The following is a 25,199-nucleotide window of genomic DNA, read 5'->3' on the forward strand; positions in this document are numbered from 1 at the left end:
GTTGCATTCAATTCTGTGCGTCAGTGTCAGAGCTGTGCAGAGTCCCAGGGATGGTTCACTCTGCAGGATGATTTGGAAACAAGCTCTGGAGGCACTAGTTCTACGGCTGTAACACTTGAGGGTTGGCTGTTTGGACACAACCTGGTGCAGCCAGAGGATCCCAAGTGAGCTTTCAGTGGTCTTCATCCCTCTTCTGACAGGGGGCTCTTTGTGCTCTGAGACTGTGGTGAGGGGGGGAAGGTTGCAGCTTCCATTTCACAGTTGAGTCCCTGGGGGTGGCTGAGTGACTTCCCGAAGATCACACAGCTTCCAGGGGACATTACCAGAGGCGGCATGTGGCCTTTGCCCCTGAAACCTGCCGTTTTCTATCAGGTCGTGCTGCCTCTGTGTGTTTTGTGACATTAGTCCCTGGGACTAGACTAATAAGGAATGTTCCGGAAAGCTTAGCTTAGTGGAAAACAGATGGTGAAACCCTTATTCTAAGGCATTTGCGGTCTTGCTGGGGGGAAGAATGATCTCCCCCAAACTCAGGAAACATGTTTCAGTCCACAGCTTGGCCCTGAAGTCCCTGGGCCTGGCAGCAACTGTGGTACTTTACTTCTGCCACAGAGCTCCTGTCAGAGGACACCGCCATCACACGCTGGCCCAAAGCGTTCAGCAAGGAGGGTGCCGCCTTCAGGGAGCGTGAGACTGACTGCACCCGTGGGAGCCTTCCGTGAAACCCTGGGCCTTGGCTTCACGCAGCAGAGCTAGTGAATGCAGCCCCAGCCACCAGCCCTTGCCCCCACGCTCCAGTAGGCTGAGAGAAGGGAGGGACTGACGTTCGGGTCGCTATAAGGGAAACTTTCCGGGGTGGGGGTGAACACCCACCAGTCCTTGATGTGGTCTCATGGATCTCAACCTGGGCGTGACCTGGGGAATTCTCTCAATCAGGGGTAGGGGGGGCGGGAGACTCCTCTTCCCCCTTGCAGAGGTGACCTCCCACCCACACAGTGGAAAAAGAAAAGCTAATTCCACAATAATTTGCATTTTAAAAGTGAAGGCAAATGAGCATGTCCAGGAGGCTGGTGTTTTTGTGGGGTTTGCTCAAGCATGCCGCCCCTTGGCCTGACTGCTGGGTGACAACGAGGTGTATTGGGGCAGGTGGCCCTGAGCCTGCTGCGCCCCAGGCATTGCGCACAGTTTCTAGCAGAGGTTAAGACGCGGAGGAGATCTGTGCCAGTCCCGGGAGGCATAGTGGCTGTGTCCCCTGCCCCAAGCTCTGGGTAGGGGTAAACAACTTTCTCCTCAACGGCCCCCGAAAATATACACCCTGCTGCCTTTCATCACATGGTACCATCTCTTTGGTCCTGGGAACATTCAGTCTTTCCCTTTTGGCTTGGAGAGGGACGAGGGCTAGAAGACAAAGAGCTAGTGGGAGAGTCACCGGCTTGAAAGGGCGTGGGAGGCAGGGTTTCCTCTCCCTGGAGGCATCTAAGGGCCTCGGGTTGCATCACTGGGCATCTGGGTGGCTTCATTTGGGCAGAAGTGAGAGAACTTTTTCGTTAAGGGGCTGCAGGGGCTGAGGATGAGCAGTAGCCAGAGGAGGGCAGAAGCCCGCGTCATGTCAAGCGTCGGCTCAGCAGAGAAGGGGGCCATCTGTGCCCGCCAAAGTCTGCTCAGGGCCAAGGCACAGTGGGTGCAGGAACCAGGCATGGCCACCTCCACTGGGGGACAGACACCAGGTCCCAGAGGCTGGGATGGAGGTGGGAGCCAGAAGTGTTCCAAGATCCTCCAGGACCCACCCTATGGACACTGCCAGACGGCTAGCCTTCCTGTTGTCTCCCTCTCAGTCCCCCAGAGGACCCAGGAACCCACACAGGGAGCCCCTCAGAGAGGAAAAGGAATCCTCAGAACTAAAGCAAGGGTCTTAGACGTGGCCAGCGCAGCTGACCCCAGAACACGGGGGCCTTGGCCTTTGGCTTGCAGAGGGTCCCTCCTGTTCTCTGGACAGCTGCTAAAGGTCACCCCGCCGCTCTGGGAGTCTGGCCCAACCTGGCATCACTCCAAAAAGCTGATTTTTTCCTTCACTGATTAACCTGCAGCAGTGGGTCTCCCCTGGAATGCTGGCGCCCGGCCGTCCTGCCAGTGGCACAAGGGTTCCTTTATTTTCAGGAGGGTGTCCTAGGGTCAGTGTCCAACCCAGTAAAAATAATACTGATAAAACCCTCACGGAGCCAGCTCTGCAGCTGACAGCACTTTATCAGGCAATGGTGGGTATGGCCAACAGGAGGCTGGCTTTCGGAGTCAGATGGTGCTGGGTGGAACGCCGACTCTGTGAATCGCTGGGGCCACAAACCACAGTCCTTTGTGGGCCTCAGTTTCCCCACTTATAAAGTAGAGGTTGAACCAAATGACCACAGAGATCCGCCTCAAAATGTCAGCAACACAGCACTGTTATCCTGCACCCAATACTTTTAAACTTTTAATTATGAAATATTTGAACCACAAAGTGAGAGAGATAAGTTGCAAACCCCCAGACACCATTGCCCCATTTCCACAAGTACCAGCCTCCTTTGTCACCCAGTCCTTGCCGAGCAAGACTCTCTCAGGACAGTCAAGCATCTCACCAAAGAAGTGGGACTTACCATCTGTGCTGGGCAGAGGCCTCTCCGGGGGCGCCGGGCTGGACTTCATGCTGTTCCCCATTTCTCTCTCTCCTGGGGTGGTGGAAGATGCCCGAAGCCTACAGCACAAGAGACACACGTGGACAGTCAGCTGTGCCCCGAGCCCTCGGCGTGGAGAATGACCCAGTTCAGGCTGCATGGTGCACCATTTCTCACGCAGCCTGCTCTTTGAAAGGCGGCTGTTTTTATGTGAAGACGCGATTTGCGAATGTTGGTTACATTTGCGCAGCTCAAGTTCTTTTTATCAAGGGAATGACAGAGAAAAACCACAGAGAGGGAAGTTGATAGCAAATGCTGCTAGTGGCAGAAGTTTCCATTCCTCTGCACCCTCCCCGCCAAGGGGACAGGCAGTGTTTTTGTGAGAAGCTGAGCAGTGTTTCAGTTGGCCCCAAAGAACCTACATTTGGAAAACGTAGAGTCAGCTCCCACGCCCCAGAAATTCAGGGCACATAAAACTCAGGATTTGCCTGACTTTATAGCCACAAGGGGTGAGGAGGGCCCTGCTGCCCCTGCCATCTTTTGTCTGTTTGAATTCTCCAATATGCTTTCACAGAGGACTCAAAAGGACAAGTTCCTAACACACTCTGTATCTCACTCTTGCTTTATGTGCGGCCAAAGCACGTTCTGCCAATAATCTTGATCTCTCTGAAGTCCTGGCATCCCTAAGCCAAGTTTGCAATGAAGGGAACAGTTTTAGAGAGGGTAAGTGACTTGTCCCATGTCACACAGCAGGTGAAGGGGGTGCTGGGGTTTGAGCCACTGATGCTTCATCTCCAGCTTGCTCCACAATGGCTTCTCCTCTGGCAGCCCACCCAGCTTGGAATTCTAGTGGTGCACTTACAAGCTGGAAGACCTTGGGTAGGTTATTAACCTTTCCTGCCCGTTTTGGAGAATCATAGAATAGCTTTGGGCTTTGATTACAAAATTAACTAAGGTAAGGCTTATGACATACACAGAACATGGCCTGGCATGAAAACCATGCTAGTCATTGACATTTCTCGTCCATTTCCTGGTTGTCTTTAATGATCCATGTTGAAGCAGAGACAAAGGCTGCATCCATAGGTACAGCCATTCCTGCCTCATGTGGACAAAGCGACGGGGCAGGGTCCCCAGCCAGTGTCCAGGCTAACAGACACTATTGCTCCTCGCAAAGCTCCAGGAATTCAAGGATCCAAAAGCCAGCCAGGCCCCTCCCACCCAGCCTCATGTCCGGTCCAAGATCCGATGTGTACAGTTGTTCCTCTACTGACCGTGGGCCCTCTCCTCACCCAACATATGCTCAATACACTCCAAGTTCAAATGCACTGAACATATGACCACAGGATATCATAGCTGGACCCGCCCCACTGTAGGGTCTGGGTTGTTTCCCTTTGTGACTGAGGGGAGTTGAGGCTAGAGACAAGTCACACCAAATATTACTAGCCTGGGAAAAAGCAGAAATTCAAAATTCAAAGCCCAGTTTCCCCTGAATGTGTGGCTTTTCACCACTGTTAAGCTGCAAAATCACCACGTCCAGCTGTGATAAAGTGGAGCCATCTGTGTAGATTCCCAGGCCCCGGGCTTTGAGCTGAGGTTGGGAGGGTCTGCGTTGCTTCCCAATTTGGGAGGGTCAGTGGTGAGAGTGGAATTCTTGGTAGATTCACAAAGAAAGGAAACCAACGAGTGTTTTGTAAAAGTGTGCATGTTCTAAACGTTTACATGAACAACAGACACCTGATATTCCCAAGGTCATTATAAGATGGGCAAAAACTCAGGCGCACTAAAATGGTGAGGCCGAAATGGCCTCAGGTCTAAGGTGAAGTGTGAACCCCACGTGCCACGGACCCGTGGGTGTTGGTGACTGGAGGTGCCAGGCCCTCCTTCCTCAGGCTCACCCCTCCCCTCAGCCAGGGGCAGGGCTTCCTCCAGGGTGTGCAGATTTCAGCAGCGATACTCTGACTCCAGAGTAAGGGGCATGTCTGCCTTGTCCCCAGCACGAGCCTGGTCAAAGGCATCCTGAAGACACATGTGTCACAAGACATCCTCACAGTGCCGCAACCCCTTCCAAGCTCCCCCCCGCCCAGGGCCATCGGAGCCAGTGCCTGGGGACAGGCAGGACCCTGCCCTCCCCACCAAGGAGGCCCCAGCCTGGACGTTTCCAGGGAGGAAGTGCACGAGTGGCCTTCTCCACTGTGCAGCCCAGCCCCTTGCAGGTCACGTATGTCCCACGCACAGGCTACCCACCCGGGCCTGCGGAAGCCTGCGTGGGACACACACAGACTGTGCTCCATGGGGCTGCTGCCGCCCTGTCCCGCTCCTATTGCTTCCAGGAATGCACCAGCTGCCCCTGTCCCTCAGCCTCCCCTTCCGGTGTTGCTGAGGCCTCCGGGCGTCAGGGAGCCTCAGCATGCAGAGAGAATTCTGAGACAACACGCACGACAGCCCTGCCCGCCCCTGCTCTCCTAGGTGTCCCCACGCCACAGCACAGTCCCACTGGATAATGCTTTCCTGTTCTTGGTGCCTGATGCTTGGTGTCAGGTGTCAAAACACCTAAATGACAGTGCCTGACCCTGCCTCCAGCGTGCCTGCCCTGCAGACACCCAGCGGGAAGGCCCTTCCACCAGCCTGCCAGCCTCCCTCCCACTCCATCCTCCCCTGAGCCATTTCCGAGCAGTAGGTGGCGGCCATAACGTCCCATCTCTGCCTGTCCATTATGTCATAGCTGTGCCAGAAAACTAACCTAGAAAAGTCTGTGCTCCCCATGAAACTCCCTTCCCGATGGCCACCCCACTTCTCAAGCACTGGTGTGCTGTTCTGAGGCTGCTCCTGGAGTCTAGTACATGAAATGAAATTTTTAAAAAAAGAGAAATGGGAACTTTGCATTTTTCAGATGGGGAAGCTGAGTTCCATCCAAGAACAGACACATACCACCGGGGGTCTGGAGAGGAGGAGGCTGAGCAGGTCCTCAGAGCCTGGTCCTTCTTTTCTAGGGCTTCCCCTTGGAGGCTGGACCCAGCTCTTCTGCCTTGCTGGCTGGTGGGCGCTCACTCTCTGTGAGACAAGGGCTGTGAGAGCCACCAAAAGCCCATCGGTTCTTAGCAGCCCCTTAGAGGCTGCTCACTGGCCTCTGGGAGCCCCAAGAAGGAGTTAACTCATCAAAAAAAAAAAAAAAAAAAAGGACTTTTATTTGACAAGAGTGAAAGTGCCCCCAGGGTGCGAGCTGCAGTCTCCCTAATGAAATGCGAATGATTTGATTTAACCTGCACAGTTCTGTGAGTGGATGGAGGTGGGAGAGGGTGAGAGACATAATTGCTTCCAGGAACAATAAGAAGAGGGCAAAAGAGAAGTGAGTTAATTAACACTGGCTCTGAACATCCGGGGCTCCCTTCTCCCTGCCTGTGCCTCTGTGCGTGACTCTGAGGTTTCCAGGGCAAAAGATCTAACCGGGACTTGTCAACTCCGATCTTTAGACCACGGCTGTTTCTCTGTGTGATCTTGGGCCTCAGTTTCCTCTTATGAGAAATGAGATGAGCAGAAAAGCCGATCTCCAGGGAGCGAGCCTTTTAACTCCACTTCACTGTAGCAATCAAGACTCCATGGTTTGGAAAATTATTAATAGGAGAAAAGAGCCATCATAATTTTTACAAAGTCCCATCGGGCAGATCCAGACCTCGTCTTTAGATTCTGCAGGATCAAGGGAAGGTAGGGAGGGCGTGCAAGGCCCACCTCCTCTTTTTGATCTGGCCAGCCTCCCTGCAGCGACTTTCCTCTTTCACCCTCTTGGTATGGAGGTCAGGGTTTTGCTCACCTGCTCACAGGCCCAGGGAAGGAAACCCTGCATCTCCTGACTTCAGACCCCATGCCCTTTGCCCCTGGACCATTGATGCTGTCTGTCCTCTGAGAGGGTACTGGATAGCCTGGGGGCAGGCTGCCCCTGGAGCAGACATAGGTGAGAAGAGGCCAGGGCCCGCAGGGTGCTGCTGTAGGCATGAGGTAGGTGTCTGCACAGGGGTTCTGTTTGCCCAGGGATTCTTTTGCTGCATGCTCTATATTATCTTGTAAATACAGGGCCCAGCCCCTCAAAGTCCTCCTTCCAGGGCAGCATCCTGGGACAGGTTGGTAAACCTTGCCCACCTGTGCTTCTACTACCTGGACTTGGCAGTGAGAAAGGAAGGTGTCCTGGGCCCCTTCTCATCATGGTAACAGGGAGAGGACTGAGGACTCCAACCAGCCGAAGGCAGGGCTCCTGCCCTGTCCCCTGGGATCCAAAGCCTCTGTGACTCCTGGAGTCCATGTGGGAACCTTCCAGGCCAGCCTTCCCTTCTTCCTTGTAAACTTCCTCCCCCAAGAGACAGCTGCAGGCCCATTCCTATGACCTTCTTCTAGAGCATGGGAGCACGGGGCCAGGGGTGGAGGAACCTCAAATATGCGGCACAGTAGCAATAGCAGTGACACCCAGAGTCACCACCACATCTGGTTGGTCAGCTCTTACCCTCCGCCAGGCAGGAGGCTCAGCACAGTGTAGCCGCCACACCCCGACTGCCTGACCACCCACCTGATACCTGAGCTAGACCAGCTGGCTCGTCCAGGGTCACACAGCTAGTAAGAGATGACACTGGGGTTCAAACCAGATTGGCCTGGCCTAACACCATGTGCCTGGAACCACCAGGAAGTGCTGCCCAGCCTTCCTGCCCTTCTTGGTGGCCTAAGAAGGCAATAGAAAAATTATATTTTCAAAGTCATAAAAAGCAAACTTTGAGAACCAACCAAAATAAACTTTTGCAGAGAATCTTTCGTATGAGGGACACAGAAGCCTGAGGGGTCTCTTGGAAGTCATGTGGCACTGATTGGCAGTCAAAGTCTGGGGATCCTGTTGGGGGTAGTAGAAAGGACAGGAGCAAGACTGTGAGGCCTGTTGCAGTCAGCAGGCAGGAATGGAGCCCCCAGGATGTTGTCCAGCTTTTCATGACAGTATTTTAAAGAACGATTAATGTCACAGGACACAACCAAGAAAGAGAAACTAGCTGTGCTTACAGGGTCCCAATTTCATGAAGAAAGATTTTTCTTCTTTTGAGGCATGGTCTTACCAAGTTGCCAATATGGCCTTCAACTTGCAATTCTCCTGCCTCAGCTGCTCAAGTTGCTAAGATTACCAGGGTGTGCCACCATCCCCAAAATGATTTTGTGAAAATTTAATCTGCATATGTAAATACCTTATATAGAAAATAGTTAATGAAATTTCCCAAAGTGTTTCCAAGAGCATCCTTGGGTGGGGAATGATCTTATTTATCAATTTTTCCTTCAAACAATTCTAGAATATCCGAATTTTCTTCATGTGCATAGATTGCATTTATGTTAAAAAGTTCAGAACCTGATTTCAGGGTCTTCAAAGCAGGCAGCCTGGCTCAGATGCCAGCTCCCTATCTCCTGGCTGTGTGTCCTCTGGCAAGTTCTTTTTCTTCTCTGAGCCTTGACTTTCAAATTCATCAATTTGGAATACAAGTATGTGCCCTTCAGTGTTGTTTAATTATAAATCACACCTAAATCTGAGGTGTCTGATAAATGGTAGCTAAAAATTCACAAATGCAGGTACCTGTGGGGACAAGGTGGCCTGCCAACTCTCAGTGCCAGCTGGAGCCAGTCCCTCCAGTACGATAGGATATCCTGACTGATACCTGTGGCTCCTCAGTCGGCTCAGGATTGGCTCAGCTGGGCCTGGAGTCTGACACTTTGCTTCAGAGAAGATAAGAGCCGGCAAAGGTGTTTGGCATCGGTTGCTCTCCCAGCTAAGGTCTCGCAGGATTTCCGGGGGCACCCCACCACATCCTGACCTCAACTCAGCAGGTGCATCGCCCTGAGCCCCGGGCTGGGGGCTGCCAGGGCTGCCCGCCCCGTGACCCACATTGTTCCCCACTGGCCTCCTAGGGCAGGTGCAGCACGTGCCTGTCCTGCCTACCTTGCCCCTGCACCCACCTGGCTCTCCCAGCTCTGCAAGGGAGCGCTGAGGGACAGCCACGGCTCCAGGGCTCTGGGCAAGGGCAAGTCCTGCCGGGAGCAGGCGGCCAGCTCGGTGAGGCGCACACACCTCCAGCCTTCTCCTCGCGCCCGCCTCTAGAGAAGAGGCCCAAGAGGGCCACTAGGGAGACAGCTGGGGACGGATCCTCCGGGACATCTCAAACTTGTTGGTTCAAACTGTGTGTTAAAGAGTTTCCCCAGAAGCTTAATACAGAAAATAGATAAAGCAGGGTACTTGGTGGGCGCTGGGAACTCCGTCTCGCCCCCACCACCCGGGACACCTCAACCCCAGAGGAGAGTGGAGCGCTGACTGAGAGGTAGCAACTCAAATCTCGAGTTTTCTAACATTCTGCTAGATACCTATTTCTAATTCGATAGTGTCTCTACATTCCTATTAGAGTTTTCTAATAGAAAAGGCTGGAGAGGGCAAGCAGGCCCCAAAGTCACACAGTAGCTTGTCCGCAATGAGAGGCTGAGCGCTCGGCCTGCCTGGCGCCCATGGGCCTGTGTCCGGGAGGGGCGCGGAGGGGCTTCAGGATAGACAGTCTGTCAGGGAGACGAGCTTGGCCTCAAGGCCACACAAGGTTGCAAGCTGTTTCATGACTGCTTCAAGATATGGAAATCAGCCTGGTTGGGGGCCACACAAAACTCTATCCCGTCACCAAGCTTTCCTCCACGGCTGCAGCCCCATCTGCCTTGCCGTTTTCACCAGGAAGATCAGTGAATTGGAGGCCAAGCATACACTCGTGTCTCTGCAGCTGTACACTCTGGGGACGCAGGGCCTCCAGGACCCAGATGTGCTGCAGCAGAATGGGCCGTGTGTGGTATGCAGGGTGGACGTCAGGGGCTGTCCCCAACACGGCGTCAATAGTCCACAGAAAATCCCTCCCGCCTTCCTGAGGCGCCATCCTCTGTGACTAGGGACAGGCACCACCCAGTCTGGCTCTGCTGGGCTCAGGACAAGTTCTCTGGCAACCCCCAGGATGTGGACGGGGTCTGGTCCCAGGCCAGGTCCTGAGCACCAAAGTAAGCTGTGACCTGGTGACATCAAAGGGTCAGCAAGGAGCAAACAGCTACAAGCACGGTCTCCCTGAAGCTAGCTTTTGAGCAGCATGGGAAAGCACTGGCTGCGCAAGAGGATATGTGGGTCCTGGGGAGGAAGTGTTCATCAGAGCAGGAAGAGGCAAAGGGCACCTCTGTGGGACGCTAGAGGCCTCCAGAAATCTAGGCCCAGGGATTGGCAAGGCACAATTTATTTATTACGTCACGTTTCCCAGCAAGAGCCGGTTTTGCTTTTCATTCACGCGCTTGTCAGGGGCACTGGGAATCCGATATGCAGACGGCAAGCCCTGCTTTGAGTATGCCCCTTGTGGGAATCACCTGCCAGGGTGCCCATGCCCTGCGTCCTGGTCATGGGGCGGATGGTGCGGTGTCCTCGCTCTAAAGAGACCCTCAGATGTTCCCCATGGGCTGCGAGGGAGAACCTGCGCTGTTTGTTTTTTGGGTCCCCCTCCCTGCCTCCCTGGGGAGGATTGCGATGTGCTGTTTGATGTTGCGGTCACCCGCCCGCCTGCCCTGCTGGACCCTAGGTGCCAAAAAGGCAGCCACTGCTTCTTCTGCTTCCTTGAGCTGCTCATTCCGAGGAGTTCAGAAGAAAATAGAAAGAACAGATAAAAACGGAAGTGGTGTGCCCAGGACAGTGGCCCAGTGGTGAGCTGAAGCATGTGGGCGGTCAGTGCCAGGTGCCACTGATCTGCTGTTGCCAGTCTGGGGTGGGAACCTCCCACCGAGCCTCACTCCCAGCCTGTACCACCACCTTTCTGTGTGTAGTTAAGAAGAGATGTTCCAGGTGGGTCTCGGTTCCAGGCACACTGGAGTGGATACCTGCTTCACTGATTCTTTCTCTGGACAGTTATTCATATGTGCAATGGCTGCCTGTAGACATCTCCATTTGTTTTTAAAAAAGAAGAGATTGCTATCAATTGCAAGCTGTCAAGCCCAGCTTCCACTATGTGGAAGACCCAAATTAGATACTTGAAGAATGTTTTAAGTATTTCGGATGCCCCAAAGAGCCCACCCATTTTATAGATGAGGAAAGTCTCGGAGAGGCTAAGTTACTTGCTTAGGATCACAAAGCTAGTTCAAGGTTGGGGTCAGCTTTCAAATCTTGGATCTCAGATCCCAGCCCTAATTCCTTCAGTTGTGTTTATACCAGAATAATGGCATTGTGCATTAAGGAGCAGATACTTTCAGAACTGGGGTTGCTTGTGAGGCCGCAGGAGAATGTGCAGAGACTGGGATGCACCATCCTCTGCCCTGTGCATGCAGCCCTCCCTTCTGACCGTTGGAAGTCACTTCTCACCTGGCATTTGCCACAGAGGACCCAGCTCCCAGCTCTGGCCTTCTGCCCAGGCCTGAGTTGTCAGCTTCGTGTCATGAAACCCTCCGAATGGGGGGCTCCAGTCCAATTTCCCCCAATTTTCCCCAAATTCTACTCTCCACCATTACATCTTTAGAACCCATGGTGGGTTCACTAATTTCCCCAAGATGGTGGGCATGCTCCTTTCCTTATGTGGGTGACCACTTGCCTCTCTGTAAAGATGGGGGACCTGGTGGAACCCTCCTGCATCATCCCAGCCCCTGCCAGCTCCCCTGAGCTCAGCACATGGCCACAGGAGGAAAAGAGGCCCATGTGTGATGTGTGCCAAGGTCCTCGCCCCCCGCCACCCCCCCGGGGCTCACGAGCGCTCACCCCGGGCTGCACCCTCTGTGTGGCAGCATCCTCGAGCTTAGGGCTTTGCAAACCTGGGAAGTCAAGGCCAGAGCACCTGCACAGTTGGCCTGGCCAGCCAGCCAGCTGGTAGGTGGCACAGGCAAGCTCTGAATCCAAGCAGTGTGGCTCCAGAGCGGCTCTTGGGTCCACGCCCTTCAGCACAAGGAGAGGCGGGGGCTCGCATGGAGCTACAGCTCTCCCTTCCTGCGACAAGGTTACGATGCCACTGCTTTGTGTGCTGGAGGGTCATGTTCATAATAGGTGTCAGTGGCTGGACCACTGGGGATATTGAGAGAACGGCAGGTGGAGAGTGGGTCAGGACACTCAGGGCGCTTGGAATTTCAATTCAGAGGCTGCAGGATTTAAGCTGATCGCCCATGAGGAGGGAGAGCAGCGAGGAGAGATGACACAGCCATAATTTGGGGAGCAGCGCTTCCCAGGATTAATGTGAGGATTCAATTCGACCTACATCCCCAGCTCCTCGGTTCCCTCTCCCTGGCTCTTGGTCCCCTTCATGGCGTATACCCTGGTGGTCATTATGTATTGACCACCTCACCTCCAAAAACTTTCTACAGACTTATTCCATGTCTATTCCTCAATTTAGAAAAGAACATGAATTGCAGGAGACTGTCACATAATCTGTGCACAATTAATTATGCAGAATGACTAACGGTGCTCTATATAAAGTGCCTGGCCTAGTGCAGGGTCCCTAAAGACAGGCCAGGGCACAAGTCCCCCTTTCTTCTGAAGCTCTCAAAGTCTCCCTGGCTTTGCTCACTCTTGGTTGCCCTGGCACACCAAGCCCTCCACCATGGTCCCAGGCTGCCCAGATTAAAAAAGTCTGGCTGGAGCTGGAGTTACCGTAATCAACTGTGGCCCCTCCCTTGGCGGAGCTCAGATGAGAGGAAGTGGTTTGGACAAGATGTACTTAAATCCTAAGGAACCCTGGGGAGGTGTCACATGGTGTGGCCTCAGTGCATGTTGACTAAGGGAACAAAAGGACGGGTGGATGGATAGATGGACAGGCACATGGATAAATGTACCAACATGTCCCTCAGGTTGTTAAAAATTCAAATGATTTGGTCTGACAAGCTGGAAATTCTTAACGAGAATTTTAAGTTCCAGCTTTTCTTGGAGCTGGGGGAAATAAATTCTTGCTGAGTGTGAAATGAAAAATTAAAACTGAGCAGCATCTATTAATGCAGGAAGCTGATGAGACGCAGTGGCATGAATAATTTCTGTCTGTAAGAAAAGTGCTCTGCTCAGAAGCACAGGGCCCGCTCACGCCGCTCAGAGTGAGGAAGTTTCTCGATCTTAGGAAAATAGTTTCAGTTTGCTGCAATATGTCAGATGGAGGAACAAGCCGAGATATGTATTCAGAAAAATGGAGAAGGAGTGCCTGGCTTGTTGGTATTGCAACCTGATCCACCATATTCACCATTGCTGGCTAACAGTTTTCTGCCTATAAATACCAGAGGGAATAGATATACTTTCAGTGTTTGATTTAGGAATGATACTAATAGCTACTATTTAGCACTTTGCATCGCCTACAATTCCTGCACACGAGGAAGCTGTTTTATCCTTTTCACAAGGAAGAACCTGACATTCAGAGAGGCAAAGTGACTTGCCCAGAGTCACACAGCTCATTGGTGGTTGACCTGGAGTGTTGATTCAGGTGTAGTTGATTACATCACTGGCTTCCTATAATGCCATCCTGCTGCCCTGACTCTAGAGCTGTTTGAGATACAGGAGTCTTAATGGGTTTCCATCAGTCTGTTTCGTGGGTTATCATTACTCTACTTTCCAGAACTCACTAAGCACTCCTAGATAGTGTTCTTCTAATTGGAGATTATTAATTGCAACAGAATTTGCCAGCTTTTCCATTCACCCCCTACCCAGTTTTAAAAGGACCACAGTTTAATAGACCCAAAACACAGCATATCACATTCAACAGCAGAATGACAACTCACAGACAATGGGATGGAATTCTCCTAAAATGAAGGGTATCACTGTAAACAGACGCCACTGTCCTTAGCTCCCTGTGTTCCCTGAGGTCCACCCTCCCCACCTCAGCTCCCCGATGCCTCTCTGAGCATCATTTTTTCATTTGTCAAAAGCTAATAACAATTGCAAGCTTGCAGGATTGTCCTGAGAGTTGCATGAACGTGACTTTTCATGCCATGCCCCTCTTGTCACTTAGGATGGTCCCCACCTACTCAAACCCCACTCACAGACCCAGTCAGGCCATTCTGAGGCCAGAGCCCAGGTCATTCTCTGAGACTAGACTCTCTTGATAAGTAAAACCTGTAAAAGAAAATAAAGGTGCCAGCCTCCTTAAGAAGCACTGCTTCTCCTGAGTCTTTTCCAGTCTGCACTTGCATGGTTTCAGAATTTGTGACTTCCTATATAGACCTTGCTCTTAGCTCCCTCCTCCCCCATGCACCTAGCACCTACTTAGGTTATTGTCACTTATCTTTGGCACCTTCCCAAACAAGATCCATGCTGCCAGACCTCACCCAGCACTGCTACTATCCCCCAGTTTAGCTAGGCTCCGTGTGCCCTTGGACACCAGGACTCCGGCACCTACGGTGTTGGTGTCTGAAACTGACTAGGCACTGTGCATGTGTTAGTTCATTGAATCCGGCCAATTCCTCTGTGAACTAGGTGCAGTTATTTCCTTTTCACAGATGGGAAAATGAAGGCCTGGGGTGGTTTAGAAGCCTGCTGTGTACCAGGCTCTGAGACTGTCCCACCTGGCAGGAACGTGACCTGCCCACCCTCCCCTTCCCTGCCCTTCTTCCCCTGGAACAGTGCACCCAGGGCACAGTGAGCAGCTCTGGTGTCAAACTCAGTGCTGGGTGCTGGGCTTCCTCCAAGATGTTTCCCTCATGTCCTCAGCTCTTCTCTAGCTCCAGAAAGTCCACCTCTGCCAGCTGTGCATCGGAGGGGCCCTGATGGCTCTCCCCACCCAGTCCTTGCCACATCCCCAAAGGTACCTTCAAACGCTGGGCATGGCCTCCCCTGGGAGTTGGCTGCGGAGGGGCGGCCAGGCACGGGGTCACCGCCTCTCCATCAGTGGCTGCTCCTCCAGAATGAGCAGACGGCCAGGGTCCAGCGGGGCAGAGGAGAAGCCCTTGCTATCAAGAGGCACCACAGTTGCTAAACCGCCACACACTTCCTCTGTGAGAACGAGGAAGGCGCGGGGCTTGCAGAAGGGCAGGTTCCTGTTTTCAGCAACCACCCGGAGCTGACTTCTCTCTGCAAGGACGGGGAAGAGAGAGGCATTATTAATTTTTTTACAAAGCACTTGAGAATATAGGCAGCTTGATTCTAAATGGCCAGGGCTTTCAGAAACTTGGTCTCCCCCGCCCCCCACTCGCACCCTCTCTCTCTCTCTCTCTAATTAAAAGGCAGATGGGCTGAGATTTTGCTCATGTGCATCCCTGGAGCTCTCGGGGCCCAAAGAGGCTGTGGCTTAGCTAACTGTCACTTCTTTTTTTTTGAGTTTCCCAATTTTTACAGCTTTCTTATGTCACTGTCAAATGGATCCCAGAATCAAGCTTCCTGTCCTGGCTCTGCCAAAAGGCAGTTGTCAATTGCTGAGGACTTGAAACAGTAGGCAGCCAGCCCTCGACATGGCTGAGCTGCCCACAGCCTCCCTGGCAAGACTTGCCACCACCTCTGCTGGGCATCTACCAGAAGAAGCTGCAGAGCCAGATCATAGGAGGCCAGAGAGGGCAGCAAGTCCACACCAGGAGGAGTCCTGAACCAAGGGGGAAAGCCAGAAAGAGGACCATGGCAGGGGCCCTGGGAGTTAGGTGCCCACTTGGTCACTTGGGGCCATGCCAACCCCTGGGGAATGTGCTGTGCTTGTGTGGAGGCACAACTTCCAAAGAGTCCACTCAAAATGAGGTTAAGATGCAGAAAGAGAAAGGAGGAGAGAAAGCAGGCCAGTGTGGCCAGGTGTTAATATTGGATGAATCAGGTGAGGGGTAATGGGTGGCCTTGTTCTCCCTCATCATGGGTTTGAAATAGAAAACGTATTTAGTCTACATATATCTATTTATTATCTTACATGTGTGGGCATGGGTGTGTGTGTGTGTGTGTGTGTGTGTGTGACCCTATTCATAATGTATGAGGCTCAAGCAGGGAACCTAGGCACAGGGACTGGGGTGTGTTGTGTTGGTGGGAGAGGTGGAGGCCTCTGGAAGGTCAGTCCTGGGATGGGTGCGTAAGCTGGGAGGCCAGAGCACCGTGCTCAGCTGGCCCTCTGCAAGCTCCTTGCAGCGTGTCTGGACAGGAGGACCTCACAGCAGCTGGCCCACAGTCACATCGTCAGTCCCAGCCAGATCAGAACAGATGTAGGGCTGTGCCCCATGGCCCCACCCAGCCAGGACATCGTACCCTGAGACAGTCATTTAGAAACCTTGCTGACTGTAGTTCGTGAAGATAATGAATTAAAAACACTGGGGCTGTGTCTAAATTTAGAAGACACCCAGTAACAGAGACAGCTCGTGGAAGTGCCTGCTCTGTGAAGAGCAAAGAAAATATTGCGGAAGACTGAGGGGGCAGACAAGGCCAGGCAGAAATGTGCAGAAGTGGAGCTTCCCCATGGCGTGGGGAGTAGGAGAGCTCTGGACCCAGAAGGCCTGAGCCGCGGGGACTCTTCAAAAGCCTCTTCCATGGTCCACGTGGGTAAGACGGAGTGCGTTCCCTCACTCTGTCCTCCCATCAGTAAAATTTGCTGAGCAAAGCACCATCTCAGACCCTGGGGTTTAGCTTGGAAGAAAATCAGTCAAAGCCCTGTCCTCCTTGGCCTTCCCACCCTGGAGTCACCCCGTGGAGGGTAGTAGGGCGACTGTGGACTCTGGAGCCTGCTATAATGGGAACACAGTGGGCTAGTGGGACAGAGGGCCGGGGGGTCCATGGCTGGGGCATGAGCATCTGCCGGTGTCATGAGCTGAGGCTTGCAGGAGGAAAAGGAGGCAGCCCAGTCCTGGCCAGCAGGAGGGTACAGGCTGTGGGAACTGCTGATGCGACTGTGGGACCCTGGTGGTGGGACCCCAAGGACATTCCAAGTCTGATGGAAGTCAGGCTAGTGACAACGGGCACTGCCCATAGATGAGACAGCACTCCAGACACCAGCCACTAAAGCACAGCCGGTCAGCCGGTCAGGGCCTGTGGAAGGGTAGAGGCACCACAGAGGACAACAATGTTAGTTTGCCATGTTGGCCTCTCCCACGGCTCCCGGCACCTGACCCAGTACCCTAACAGCACACAGGACTTTCCTTCCTAACCTACCAAGGGGCCGCTGAGCACAAGCATTTGGCCACTTCTTCAGGTATGCATCTCAGGGTCCAAACATTCAGTCATTCAACCAACCTTTGTCAACACCGGCCACAGGCTGGGGACTGTATATGGCCAGGCTGTGTCTGAGCTCAGGAACTCAAGCCAGACCCTTTCTTCCCTGTTAGCCAGACCCAGCACAGGTCTGCCTATTGTTGAATAACTGAGTTTGGCAAACAGCGATGGCCTTTCTGACAGGACAGTCTGGGAGAAAGCCACAGAGATAGCATGAAGGGGCCCCACCTCTCTGTCCTTGAGGAACTGACACTCCGTGGAGGAGACGGGAGCAAATATCACAGCTCCAGGGGGTTAAAGAAGGAGGACCTGGTGGGGAGGGGGTCAGGAGAGGAGCCCAGCAAGTCCGGGAGCCCCTAGCACTGAGGCCTGGCGGCACCAGGTTGGACTCCATGCCAGCAGGACAGTCATCATTCAAGGTCCTCAACGTACCCGTCAACACAAGAAGCCAGGACAGAAACTCGAAGGGTGGTGTCATTCCCGGGACCTGAAGCAAAAGTCTGGGGCGGACGAGGCTTCGCTGCCCCAGCCAGGTGACGGACAAGCCATCGGGAGGTCGTGCCTCAGGACCATCTGTGCAGGGAGCATGTGATTTCCAGAGCTGTGCAAATTAATTAGCTCTTTGGGCCCAGACGGATGGCCACTGGGAGATTACCAAGATGCCAGCCATGTGCAGGCTGAGGATCACTTGATTAAGTCTGAGGGTGAGTGTTAAGGTGCATGGTCCCCTGAGTAGGCAGTCCCCTTACACAAGCTGTGAGGAGCCAGTTGTGGTGTCCCCGCTGGAGCTGGAAGGCCTGCTGGTCCCAGCAGAGAGCTGAAGCTCATTCTCCAGCTTGGGTCTCGGGATCCGGGAGTTCCAGTGCTCCTAGGATGATGTGGGGTTATGTGACAGGTGACAGGTGTGAAGGCTAAGCCCCATAGTAAGTCAGAGTTCACAGCTTGATCCAGTATGAGCAGGTTCCCAGATCTCTCCCCACCCCCCACCAGAGCTCACTTAGTCATACAGATCCCTAGGCCTCCCCAGGCAGAAGCGAGTACCCCCTTTCAGAACGCCCTGGGGAAATAGGTCACTTTGCACACACGTTGGTGTCAAGGTCAACATCATCGAGGTTCCAGATTCCTGAGGGCTATGTGGCCTTGCACGGTTTCTGCAGCTCTCCCAGAGCCTAATGATGTTACTAATGCTGCTTGATCACCAGGATTCATGGGACCATGTGTGTAAAACGCCTGCGTGGCGTGAGGCGCTCATTCCCTGCAGTCAGAGCATGTGCTTAGGAAGGTCAAGGTGTGTCGAAAACACGTGGCGACTGAGTCTAGAGCAGAGCCTTGTCCAGAAGAGATGATCCAGACTGTCCCCCAATTGCACAGCTGGATGGGGCTGTGCTGGGGAACAGGACTCCTCTGGGAATGCCGACTTTCACCCATCGGGAGACAGTGCAAACTCTCCCTCCTGGGGGTGGGCAGGTGCTGCTGCTCCACTGCGAGTCCCTGTGTCTGGGACCAGTTCCTAAGGTGGAGAGGGCCCACTGGAAGGAGCCGAGTTCCCCATGGAGTGAACCTCAACGTGTTGTCAAGCTCTTCCTGTTTCTTTGGGAGGCGTCTGGAGCTAGTGGCATTCTCAGGAAAGAGCCAGCGTGGGAGCCACGGGGCACCGACATGTTGACTCATTAGAGCGCTTGTCTCTCAAAGTTGCTCAAGCACAGCCGCCGCCTGCCCCTCCCGGAGACCCCCTATCCTCAGCTCTGCGAGGGTTGGTAAGGAGGGCGGCCAGTCTCCCAGGGCCTGGACTGTCCCTTGAGCAGGATCTGGGATAAGCCACGTCGCTTTCTTTACTCACCTGCTCCAGATGCACTGACTCAGAGACCTTTCTTTCCCAGGACCTACCCCAGGTGCTCGTTTCTCTAAGTGGGTGTGTGTGCTTCCAGTGGGGGCTGGGGAGCAAAACGTTTTGTGTGAACATCCCAGTGCTCCTCTCTAGTCACCGTTACATGCGGCGACTCCGCTACCCTATGCCTTACAAACGTGAACGCGCGTTTTGAGATTTCTTAAATTATCTGAAAATACTCTAGAATTTCCCTGCCGTGCTCTGGTGGATTGTCTTGCTCACTTGACGGGCCACCACGACTAACAGGGACATTCAGGAGAAACAGACATCATTTCTAAACAGTGACGAATCTTGGCCATGACTTCACTCTATGGTCTTTTTTCTGCGAAGGGCACAGAAATCCTTGTGAACTGTGTTTCAGAACAAAGCCTAGGGTCAGCCTCTTCCAGGGAAAAAGGAGAGCCAGGGTGCCCCGGTCTCAGGTGCCATCGCCCAGGAGGGCAGATCTCGGGGTGTCTTGGAGCACCGCCCCTTTTCCATTCTGCTGGCCTGACTCTGGAGGGCAGGGAGCCGATCTCTTCTGTCAGCGTGGTGCCCAGCACTGGGACCTTGCAAGGCCACAGCAGCCAGCTAACACCAGGGAAGGAAGGGAAGGAGGCAGGGGGAGTGGGAGGGAGAGACCACAGGAGAGAGTTAAAAATAAAAGGGAAGAGCCTCCCTTCCCCCCAGATCTCAAACTTCCTCAAGGCCTTAATCAGCCTCTGGTTCCCTGGGGCATGGGCACGGAGGAATTGCTCAGAGCTCCTGGAATTATCTATCCTGTAATAGACTAGCTCACAGCAGCAGGGCCGGCCTGTCCCAGGACAAGGGAACAGCAGCTAGGCTCCAGGCAGGGAGACCTCTGCACGGGCCTCCAACATTCCAGGAGCTCTGCCCTGAGTTTTCATCTCCTAAACAAGGATTCCCATAAAACCGTCCAGCCAGCTCTCAGTGTGCTTGAGCAGCAAGATGCAGCCAAGAGCCCCAGCAGGATGCTTGTGGTGCATTCCACCCCCAGCACCCTCATGCTCCCAGGAGATACACTTCTCTCAAATGACACGATGTTGCTGTTATCTAAAGAAGAGCAAGCTCAGCGCCGCCCTGATGTAATTTAGATCAGTGTCATCCAGGAAAAACCGGCTGGATGGGTGTGAAATTAGTGTCAGCATCCCCCTCAGTGCCCACTGAGCCACAGCTAATTGCACCCAGCAGTGGGCAGCATGGAGGACAGCCAGGACAGACAGGCTCGGGGCTCAGAGTACTCTCTGCCAAAACTGAACTTCAACCTGAGGCACCTTTTCTTAGACTACAGAATATTTCACTATTTTTTTTTTTAATTTTAGTTTAAGTGGCCATAAAATTATAAATAACCGACATCTGTAGAGTGCTTTATGGGTTATGAAGTATTTTTAAATCTGTTATTTCCTTTAATTATCATAAGAACTCTTTGAAATACTGCTTGTGATTTTAATGACTGCTGCTGTGTGTCGGAGATGTGGGCACATGGAAACACGTTCGCGTTCTCCGTGAATTCAGCTCAGCAGATGGATAAGGTAGATATTCCACTTGCTTTACACTCAAGGAAAATGGAGCACAGGACTTTGAGAACTTCCTAAGAACACGCAGCTGGTAGGAAGGAGGCTGCCCTTGAACGTGTGCTGATGGCCCGTGGCACCTGCTCTCAGGGCCACACCTGAGACTTGAGCACGTGTTCATTTGACAGAAGAGGAGACTGAGGTCCACGCTGTCAGAGCAGGGGTCACGACACTTCTCTTCTCCAAGAGCCAACGTTCTGCCAATTCTTTCTGCATCTCTTCATCATCATCATGATTCATAGCTGTTTCCCTCTGGCAGGTTTGCGGGGGATGGCACTGTGGAGTAGATCCAGGAGCAAAACTAACAGGGACTCAGTCCACCTGTTTATTCTTAGAGATGCCAGACCCTTAGCAAGAGACCCCAGCAGGGTTCTGTGGGGAGAGTTTGGATGAGGTTCTGTGTGAATGTCCAGCCCGGTGGCTGCCACAGCTGTCCTCATTCTGGGCTCAGACCTTGAGATGAGGTAGTGGCACCCCAGAGGACACACAGGTTGTAGGGCAGGGGTGAGGCTCAGGGTGAAGTCCCATTATCAGGAAGACCAGAGACAGGGTTTTCATCCTGCTGGTCAGCTGGACAGATGGCCCTCAGGCACCCAAACGCAGTCTCCCTGCTGGTCAGGAAGCCCGGTCAGTGCCCGGATGTCCTCTTCTGGTGCAGGCCTTTGGCTGTCACCCACCTCTCACCACAGTGGCCAGCGTGAACTTCCTGAGTCCTGAACATGGCTGCAGCGCCCCAGTCCACCTCCCCAGCGGCTCCCTCGCTCCCTCCTTGTGACATGGCACAGGGAAGGCCCTTCTGCCTCCTTGTCCAGCTCAGCCAAGCCACCTCCTCCCCCATTGGCCCTTCTGCATCAGGCGGCTCCCACCTGTCTGCATGGCCCCTGCTCAGTCTTTGTGGAGTGACTCCCAGTCCCCTGGCCAAGTCATGACTCCCTGTGGGCCTGTCCTGAGAGGACCTGGGCTGCTGCGATGTCCAGTTCCTTCTTTCTGTCCCTACCAGCATCTCGTGACTTCCTGCACACAGGGTACTTTCTAGGGCAGCCATGGGAAGTCCTTTCTGCTGGTCAGGAGCTGGCCACTGTCATCTACTGAAGGAAGAAAGGAGAGGAGGGAAGGGACAGGGACAGGGGCCAGAGGGCCCTGGTCATCAGGCCTTGGCCTCCTTACTCCTGGCATCTGTACTGGGTCCATTCTCCCTGACTCCTTGGTTTCTTGGTAGTTCTTCATCATCGAGGCTCTGGCTGGAGCCAGAGCCTGCAGGGAAACAAGCGGCCACTCTGCCCTGCAGGGCTGGGGTGCTGAGGACCGCAGAGCCCCCACGGCTCTCCCCTCATGTTTCCACCTGGAGAGTGCGTCCAGGAACGCAGCTCTCCCAGAGCCACCACCAGGAGCTGACGTCTGTGGCACTGCACGTGAGAGATGAAGAAAAGCTCGGCCCTGACACTGGCCAAGTTCTTGATTTGCCCAAGGCGACCAGGCCACTAGGCGGAGGAGTCGGGATCTGAAGTAGCATCCTTTCCTGATTACAAGCACTTGCCTGAATGCTTTTCTACACTGGAAGCTATTTTTCCAAGTTTTCTTTTTTCCTTTAGTGAACGCTGAGTTTCAGATCCGCAGGTACCAGGTGTCCACGTCTGTGGTGCGTGGCGTGGCACTTCAGCACGTGTACACGGCGTGTCCTGACCCCATCCAGCAGCTAGCAGTCCCTCTCCTCCTTGTAGCTTTACACTTGGGGACCGCACGGACCTCCCTCCCTGCCCGTCACAGGTTTAAAGAAGACGATGACGTAGAGCCAGTCAGAACAGCTGGCCCGCAGCCTGCTCATCATGGAGCCTTTAGGACCAAGTCACAGGGCAGCAGAAGCGGGCGAGTGTGCCCTCGGCAGCCAGGGAGTGTGCGTAGTGCCTCCCCCACACGGCTCCTGGGGGCCTTGCAGCAGTTCCGTGAGGCGGACACTTACAGGGGAGGAAACTGAGGCTTGAAGGGGCGCTATGTGCTGACCAGGTCCCCAGAGTGCCTGTGTTGACCCCAAACTCCAGAACCTCTGACTGCCCCTGTTAGAGCAAGGGCCTTTAAGAGGCCATCAAGCTAAAGGGGGCCATCCGGGCAGGGCTCCTGCAGTCTAATTGTCATCCCTAGAAGGAGAAAGAGGAGGACACCCCGGAGCCCCAGGGACACGCATACAGAAGGCGGGTGTAGGAGGAGGCAGCAGAGGGCAGTCGTCTCAAGGCAGGGACGAGGCCTCAGAGGACACCGTCCTGGCTGGCACCCGCTCTCAGACTTCCAGGCTCCAGGGTGGACAAAGGATTCAGTGCCGTGGCTTCCTAGAAAGCGAACCCAGAGCTCCGCTCCTCGGTTCAGAGCCCAAGAATGAAAGGGAGCAGAGCCTCAGCTGCCGCCCGCGCCAGCCAGGACGCGTCCTCGGCGTCCCGGGAGCAGCCGGCCGGCCGTCTCCAGCAATAAGTGACGTGCCCAGGCTGAGACGACGAGCTGACTTCTAAAGGGAGACATATGTCCCCGCGCACACCATCAGTGCTCCCGGGCGCCCAGCGGGAAGCTCAGCGCCCTGTGTCTTCAGTTCCCTTGGAAATGAAAGGACAGCCATCGCCTTGGCTATCGCTCAGAGTGTCACTTTCAAAGTATGACACTTGTGCCTGGAAAATCAGTAACTTTCAAGTGCCAAGCATTTCAATGGCTTCTGACAGCCAGAAGGTGACAGAGGCAATTAGGCACCATGTCTGTGGCAGATGGAAGAAGACGTGTTATCAAGTCTGCAAGACCCAAGGGAAGGCATGACAGGCGACGCTCCCTTCTACAGGGGCAGAGCCAGGCCCAGGTCTTCTCCCGTCCCAGGCAGAGAGAGTGAGGAGAGGGAGCCCTTAGAGGCCCCCTGGGTGCCTGCACGCAGCCTCCCACCTTCCCTCCACAGGCACAGGGCCATTGTGCAGCTGAGCCACACGGGCAGCCAGGCTGGCCCGAGAACCCTAGGCAAGGGAGGTGGGTTTCCTGAGTAGTGCAGAGGCCGTGGACACAGACGACATACCCAGCCCCCGATCCCTGGGTGGTTCAGGGCTGTCACTTACCCTCTCTGGGCCTCTATCAGTCTTTAATAAAAGGAACAGACGTGCTCATTGGTGTAGAGGTTTGGTGAGCACAAACTGAGAAATGGGTAAAGGTGCTGGACCCACCTGTTCAACTGCCTGTTGGTGCCATCCTTCTCTTTCATCTAGTGGGGACACCAGGGGTGATTTCAGTTTGCAATAAAAATATAGTGCATTGTAAAAAGAGGTTTTAAAAATTCAAAGTCCTGGGGCTGGGATTGTGGCTCGGTGGTAGAGCACTTGCCTAGCATGTGTGAGGCACTGGGTTTGATTCTCAGCACCACATGTAAATAAATGAATAAAAGAAAGATTCATCAACATCTAAATTTTTTTTAAAAAAATACAAACTCCAGAAGTGCTAAATAGTATTCTATGGATACCTATTTTTAAAAATTCTTGGATAGGACACCAAAATTGCAAGCAACAAAAGGAAAAACAAGATACCCTGTACTTCATCAAAATAAAATCTTTCATGTTGCAAAAGATGCCATCAAGAAAGTGAAAAGTCAGCCCACAGAATGGGAGAAGATATTTGCACTCATGTATCTGGTAAAGGACTTGTATCCAGCAAATGTAAAGAGCAATTACAACTCAATAACAAAAGATGGCTGGTTAAAGGCAGGCAAAGTATCTGAAGAGATATTTCTCCAAGGAAGATGTACAAATGGCCCATAAAACACATGAGAAGATCCTCAACATCATTAGTCATTAGGAAAATGAAAATCAAAACCACAATGAGATACCACTTCACACCCACCAGATGGCTATAATAAAAAACAACAACAACGGAAACAAAACAGAGCAAAATGAAACGAAAAATAGACAATGACAAATATTTGGTAAGAATGTGGAGAAACAGGAATTTCACAAATTGGGAACACCAAATGATGCAGCCACACTGGAAAATGGTTTCTCACACTGCTAAAAATAGAGCTGTCACATGACCTAGCCATTCCACTCTTCCTCCTCGGCCACTTCACTCCCACCCCAGGAAACCACTGGTCGACTTTCAGTCTCTGCAGATTTGCCTCCCCTGGGCGTTTTGTGTGAATGGAATCATGCAGCCTCTTGCGTCGAGCTGTTTTGCTTCTTCAATGTCCCAACATGTACCAGCGCTTCCTTCCTTTTTACTGCTGAATATTATTCCGTTGTGCAATGCGCCATGTTTTTTATGTATTTATCCTCTGATGAACATTTGGGTTGTCTCCACTTATTGTCGTCATGGACAATGTTTCTGTGAACACTTGTGTTAGCCTGCTGATGACAAAGCTGGTAAATGAGTAGCCCAGGACCCTATCCAGAGTGGACTGTTAGGTGAAAAGGACAAGTTCAAAATAACACCATGGTACTAACTTCCTCCACCCACGTGTGCACACATAAACATTTACACACACATGCGCACATTTGTATGGAAGAGACAAGTGACGAGACCAGCGTTAGTGATTGATTTTGATGGGGGTGGGGAGGAAGGTATGATTTCAAAATCTTTGTTTGCTTCCCTATCTTTTCTATGGTGAAGGTTTATACTGTTATTTCTGCTTTAAAAATTGCAAAAGTCGATCTGTTTTGCCATTAAGTACACTAAGGTAACAGCATTGGGTATACACATGGTCAGCCTTGTCCGGGGGTGCAGGGGGATTGCCGTTTTGCCCAGGCGAGGCTTCCTGCTGGACCTGTCCTGTCCCTCAGCCCCCTCCTCCTCCCTGGGGACCTTCAGTCCACTGCTTGCTTCACGCACAGGCTGACTCCTCCTGCTGCTGCGCGACGGGCTGCTCCCCGAGGTGAGAATCGCCTGCACTGTCATGTGGGATTCACCTTTAAATGGGATAGACATGTTTTTCT

General features: G+C 53.1%; 2 protein-coding genes across 3 annotated transcripts in view; one reads left to right on the forward strand and one right to left on the reverse strand.

Moving 5' to 3' along the window:
- Nucleotides 1-14,586, reverse strand: part of Sla (Src like adaptor) — a 32,352-nt gene extending 17,766 nt beyond the window's left edge. Inside the window, exons 1-2 of one of the 2 annotated variants that reach the window (XM_076835982.2) lie at nucleotides 14,430-14,586; nucleotides 2,628-2,725 (exon numbers count right to left, since the gene is read on the reverse strand). In XM_076835982.2, coding sequence (XP_076692097.2) covers nucleotides 2,628-2,688 — 61 coding nt within the window. In that variant the 5' untranslated portion in view covers nucleotides 2,689-2,725; nucleotides 14,430-14,586. Of the gene's footprint in view, nucleotides 1-2,627; nucleotides 2,806-14,429 lie in introns of those variants that run through there. The other variant, XM_076835981.2, reaches the window with a different exon arrangement.
- Nucleotides 1-25,199, forward strand: part of Tg (thyroglobulin) — a 211,779-nt gene that overhangs the window by 149,435 nt on the left and 37,145 nt on the right. The window lies entirely within an intron of this gene.

This window comes from Callospermophilus lateralis, chromosome 16 (genome assembly GCF_048772815.1).
Source record: "Callospermophilus lateralis isolate mCalLat2 chromosome 16, mCalLat2.hap1, whole genome shotgun sequence".
Lineage (NCBI taxonomy): Eukaryota > Metazoa > Chordata > Mammalia > Rodentia > Sciuridae > Callospermophilus > Callospermophilus lateralis.